The following is a 5,968-nucleotide window of genomic DNA, read 5'->3' on the forward strand; positions in this document are numbered from 1 at the left end:
TATTCCACCTGACACTAAAGTATCCAGTCCTGCATTTCTTTCAGTGGACAGCCTAATTGCGCCTGAGTATAGGGAGGGGGTTTTAATGATGTAAAACAATCAGGCTGAAGCAGTGTGTCTGTAAAGGGACACCCGGCTCCCCAGCAGCAGGCTGGTGTGCGGGGCGCCCGCGCGCGTCTCTTTAACAGGATCACTTTACAAGCAGCCAAACAAACAGGTCATTATCCATCACAGCCTCTCTACCCGCACAGATCCACGGGTTTAAAGGTCTAAAACACTCAAATGAATGTTACCGGCACGTGTTGCAATGGTCTGGCTTGATGAGACTAAATTACCAAATTGTATTGTCAAATCGGCTTTTAAAATACATTCCAACGAGCACATTTAATCTCGGTTTCAAATCAAATGAATTTCAACTGACATAATACACGCAATTTTAAAATGGAAAAAAAAAATCACTTTTTCCATGCAGGAAAACCAATTTGAAGAAACGGTGGAGTTATTAATTATTGTATTATTATTGGGTTTTTTATTTATCTTTTTGCTTATTTGATACTTAGTTATTGTACATTGGTTTGTTTGCTATTTTTGGGTCGCTGAAAAAGATTTACCGTCAAAATGCTAGCCTATATAAATATGTGACTGAATTCAAAAACAATAATTTCTTGAGTTTCAGAAAATAACTTTCTACAACTGGACATCAATCGAACAATTTGTATTAGGCTATAGAAAAACATATTTCTGCGTGTAAAGAAATGTCGTTTAAAAAAAATAGGTTTTCCCTTTCACAAACACTCTACATTGTAATAATAATAATAATAATAATACTAATAATAATAATATAATAATAATACATGAAATGATTCCCCTTTACATTAACCAGGTTTGGTTTTAGTCTATAATAAAACATCTCTATAAAGTTCCTTTTACGATTCAGCCTTCGTCAGGTTAGAATAAAGACTTACAACAAGTCCTCTTGGTTCCCATCTCTACAGGGACCATTCGGGGGGCGGTGGTCGCGCTTTTGGCCACCTGCCCTGCGACACCTGGTAAACGATACAGTATCTCTGCGCATGCGTAATAGCTGGCCAAAAATCCCAACGCAGGCTCGCCTGTCAACCAATAGTGTTGCAATCTGTCCAGAGATAAAGTCAGAGCAGCGTGGAGAGGGTGAAGTGAAGTGGAGGATTTTCAGAGCCGCAGCAGACCAAACACTGAAGGAGAGTAAACATGCCGAGGTCTTTCCTGGTGAAGAGTAAACGGGCCCACAGCTACCACCAGCCTCGGTACCTGGATGATGACTACAACAGGCTGGATACGATTCTGGCACACGTGTGCGCAGGTACGTTCACTTGTGCGTAATTACGCACAGAAATGATTGAATAACGCCAGAAAGAGAGCGATCCGTGGAATGTATATATTTTCCTCATCAATATAGCATTTCAAACCTTTATTAAGTGTCATTGCTCTCCTCTGTTGTCACTATAGAAACCAAATCTCAGGCGGAGTTTGAGTCGAGCTTGGAGCCGCAGGAGGATGTGAGCGGCGGCGCACACAGGCTGCCCGCCGGGGCCAGGCTACTGTCCCCGGGTTCGCTGTCCTCCAGCTCCCCGCTGAGCTGCGGAGGCAGTGTGTGCGACCGATCCTCCGACTGTGATTACTGGTGTCCCCCGTCCCCGTCCTCTTCACCAGGTCTGCACACATGTGTCTTTCAGATTTGTTTGTGGGAGTTGTGTTTGTCCTATTTGACTTGTGAGGGTCTTTTGGACAAGATAGTTTACATACAATGATATTTTTGTTGTCATGAATCCATATCCGCGTTATGAGTGGGTACAATCTTTAGAAAGTGTTCAGCACCGTTAACTTTATATCCTGGTAATTTTGGATGATCATAAAGTAGAACCAAGATAAAAACATTTGATAAATCATAACTTATAAATATATTGTTAAATATTTCAGTCATCCTGATAACTCTTTGCCCACAAAAGTGTTGTTGATAATGTGCAACGTTATTTTGACGCGGAGACCTGAGGGTTTCATTGTTGTTGTTGTTGTTGCTGTTGTTGTTGTTGTTGTTGTTGTCTGAAGTTACTAATACGCATGTCCCCTATAGCCATTTCCAATGAGGCCAAATGCATTTGAAAATGATTCAAGACACTGCTTGAGCTTCACATAATCTCAAATCAATAAGATTGTCCACTCACATTAAATCCAAATTATTCTCCAGATTCAGATAAATGCTGCACTCCAGCTGAGGACGGGAACCCCTTCGACTCCCCTGTCTTTCCTTACTCCTGGACGGCGTACTCGGGCTCGGAGCTGAGGCATCTGGTCCAGGGGCCATATCATCGCCATAGAGAGCTTCACTCACCGGGTGGCCTCTACGGTGCAGAGGACAGCGGCGCAGAGCCTCTTTACGCACAGCGGGGCCCGGTGTCCGAATGCTGTCAGGACTTTTCTTCAACGGCCCACCAGATGTGCAGGATGCGGGACGGGGACGAGCTGGGTGTAAAGCAGAAACCTCGCGTCGCGGAAATCAAGTCTGAAAATGATTTTGTCTACTCTAACATCGATTCCAGTGGATCCTTTAAATGCATGAAATGCTGCAAGGTAGGCCCGAAACCACATCAGTCATATTATTTTAATATTTATTGAGATTGTTGATATGTTAACAATTATTTTAGTCGTGTTTTATTGGTTATCATTGTGCCAAATGTATATTAAAATGTAATAAAGATGTCATTCCACACATAACAAGTGTTTGATCAGAATACATTCGGAAGATTTTAAGTTTAATGTCGAAGTAAAAATCACCTTATTCTTCCAAAGTCGTTCTCCACGCCCCACGGGTTAGAGGTGCACGTGCGGCGGTCACACAGCGGCACGCGGCCGTTTGAGTGCGGGATCTGCGGGAAAACCTTCGGACACGCAGTGAGTCTGGATCAGCACAGGGCGGTTCACTCTCAGGTAGGCCTCTCACTGGAGATAAAGCTGCTAACTGTAAGGCCCACACCCCGTGCGTAAAGGGCCCAGATTGCGTAATTCCCAACACAACCGCACACATTTGCGGTTTTTACAATCTTTACAATCTTCTACAATGACATGTTGCATTTTTATTTTTACAGGAGAGGATCTTCAGCTGTAAAATCTGCGGGAAAAGCTTCAAGCGCTCCTCCACGCTGTCCACGCACCTGCTCATCCACTCTGACACGCGGCCTTATCCGTGCCAGTACTGCGGGAAGAGGTTCCACCAAAAGTCAGACATGAAGAAACACACATTCATCCACACAGGTAAACACCGCAAGAACACAATAAATGCACACAAAGTGTTAAATGCCTCTTCGTGCGAAAACGCGTAAAATGCCTCTTTGTGGACAATTTCTAATTGCGTGATCTCGTTTGTGCTGCAGGTGAGAAGCCGCACAAGTGTCAGGTGTGCGGGAAGGCCTTTAGTCAGAGCTCCAACCTCATCACGCACAGCAGGAAGCACACCGGCTTCAAGCCGTTCGGCTGCGACCTGTGCGGGAAGGGTTTCCAGAGGAAGGTGGACCTGCGGAGGCACAAGGAGACGCAGCACGGACTCAAATGAGCAGGCTGCCATGCTTCGGCACTTACTGAACTCTGACTATTTATATGGTCTTGTTTTATTGTTATTCTATTGTTTGTTCTTACAACATTTTAGACTGTACAAATTGTTTCAAGAGGAGAATGCTCTTTTTGTTAATAGTTTCAAAAAAAGAATGATCACATTTTATTTAACCGATATGCCAGGAATTAATCATACATTTTTCGAGCTCAGTTTTATTTTAAAATAGGAATCGAAAAGCCTTTCTGCATGTATCATGTTTTCAAATGATAAGACAAGATCCCACACTGAAAAAAATGAAACGTTGATTTACATTTATTATGCCAACAGATTACACATGATTGTATTAGGTTAGTTGAAAGCAATATTAAGTTGAACCTAATGTTTTTTATTTAAACTTAATATTATTTTCAACAAACCGAATACAGTTATGTGTAATCTGTTGACATAACACATTTACATTAAGACAATGTTTCACCTTCTTCAGTGTACATCATGTAGATATCTTTAAGCTTTTGACAATAACATCTTTAAATAATAGTTTGAATCCTCCTTTCCCCGATCCACAGATTGTAGGCACGTTGTAAAAAACGAGAAGCTGTATTATCTAAGCAGGCCATCAATCACGTCCCCAATCGGCACGACAGCACAAAGTTATATCTCCTCTGTCGAATAGAGAAACGTTTTGCTGCCTGCGCACCTGCTCCAAACCAAATATCTTCAGACACACATTGTTAACATACCCATATAACAAATGTCATTACAGTGTCATAAAGTTCCACGTGGAGGAAGTCTGAGAAGCTTTTATTACAGCACAGGCTCCATAAGTAGAACGTCCATATGGTGTTTTCAGGGGGAAAGCTGGGTGTGATTTATTTGGCTCTGCAGAGGTTAAACATCCAGAGCTCTGAAACTTCAAGGATGTGATTTGGACACATTGCACCACAGATTGTAGACATGCTGGCCGGTAATGCTGCGGCACAGAATCAACAGTAAAACAGCCTGCAGAGCAGCAGTGGGGGGGGGGGGGGGGGGGGTAATCAGATCCTTTGTCCTAGTATAGGTATGCAAGTGATCATAAAGGTGTACTGAGACTAAGATGCACTAAAGGCACTAAAGGCTCCTGTGACCTTTTCTATTATATTCTTTGGTTAATAAAAATGTATCAATATAAAAAGCAGGATAATGCTATTGTTAGCAATTGCACATTACTTCCTATAATTTTAACTACTTCCTAATGCTTTTTTAAATGATACGTTTCTTTGCAAATTCTTGTCTTCTATTGATTGTTTGGGTTGTAAAAAATAACAAATAAAAGTGAATGCTGTCAAAAATGATCAGATTTCACCGTAAAAAAAACCAAAAAAGCAGATTTAAATGTGAGAAGCAGCAACCACCAAACTATTTATTTTCGGTCCAGTGATTCATTGTCATTTACTTGTATCTACAGATGGGTAGTTTAGTTTCTAAACATTAAAGAGGCCCTATTTAGCTTTTTGGGGTTTCCCTAGTGTGTCTATAGGTTTTAGTGCATAAATGGTCTGAAAATGCTAAATCCCTGAGGGAGTTTCTCTCCCACACACTCCCCGCCCACCCCCCCAGCCTGAAACGAGTCCATTGGACCCCTTTGTTTACTTCTGTAACATAGTGACATCACTATGTAACACTTCTAACGCTAGCCAATGCTTCTATTGGCTAGTGCTCCAACACATTGTATGCGATAGGCTAAGGGGCGGGACATCTTTAAGTGGTTGACCAACCACAACAGCTAACCAATCAGAGCAGACTGGGCTCTGGTTTCAGACAGAGGGTGAAAAGAGGTGCTGCAGCACAGGCAGTATGAGAAGAATAAAGAGCTTTAGAACATTAAAGCATGGAGACATGGAGACATGTCCCAGGAGAGACACTACATGCTAATGTGATGATGAACATGACAGAAGGAGCTCAATCAGACCTTAGAGAATGGGTCCTGAAGGTATTATGAGAAAAAGGAAAACTAGAAAGTCACCAGAATACACGCTCGAGTCTTGCTGAAAAAAATCTATGTGGCAATATAATAATGTCTTATTGCAGTGCTGTCTTGTTTTTAAATAATTAGATTTATAAAAAGAATCACATTCCTCGAGCTCCGTCCGTCCGTTTGGGGAGCAGAAACCTTCCTTTCTAAAGTAACTTGACTGTCAGATGATTGCACTGCGGGAAAGCACAACATTTCCCTCTGAATTATAGTGGAGTGGAAGAATACAATGGCATGACAAGAATGAACCTCACATCTGTACTTAAGTGCAGTACTGAAGTAAAGTACTTGTAGCGCTGCTGGTGGCTGTAGCCCAGATCAGAAGTAAGTAGATATGGTCAAATAATATGCTTTTGTAACAAAAG

General features: G+C 42.0%; 1 protein-coding gene across 1 annotated transcript; it reads left to right on the forward strand.

Moving 5' to 3' along the window:
* Positions 1–1,151: 1,151 nt before the first annotated feature.
* On the forward strand, positions 1,152–4,938 carry LOC117462445 (zinc finger protein Gfi-1-like). The gene is made up of 6 exons (XM_034104687.2): positions 1,152–1,342; positions 1,489–1,692; positions 2,228–2,610; positions 2,830–2,967; positions 3,126–3,291; positions 3,411–4,938. Exons 1-6 carry the CDS (start codon positions 1,231–1,233, stop codon positions 3,587–3,589), a joined length of 1,182 nt encoding a protein of 393 aa, XP_033960578.1. The 5' UTR covers positions 1,152–1,230; the 3' UTR covers positions 3,590–4,938.
* Positions 4,939–5,968: the final 1,030 nt, after the last annotated feature.

Source organism: Pseudochaenichthys georgianus, chromosome 17 (genome assembly GCF_902827115.2).
Source record: "Pseudochaenichthys georgianus chromosome 17, fPseGeo1.2, whole genome shotgun sequence".
Taxonomy (NCBI): domain Eukaryota; kingdom Metazoa; phylum Chordata; class Actinopteri; order Perciformes; family Channichthyidae; genus Pseudochaenichthys; species Pseudochaenichthys georgianus.

Coding starts and splice junctions, on each gene's coding strand:
- LOC117462445 (XM_034104687.2), top strand. CDS start 1,231: ATGCCGAGGTCTTTCCTGGTGAAGAGTAAACGGGCCCACAGCTACCAC. Junction 1,343..1,488: donor TCTGGCACACGTGTGCGCAG/GTACGTTCACTT, acceptor TTGTCACTATAG/AAACCAAATCTCAGGCGGAG. Junction 2,968..3,125: donor ACAGGGCGGTTCACTCTCAG/GTAGGCCTCTCA, acceptor TTATTTTTACAG/GAGAGGATCTTCAGCTGTAA.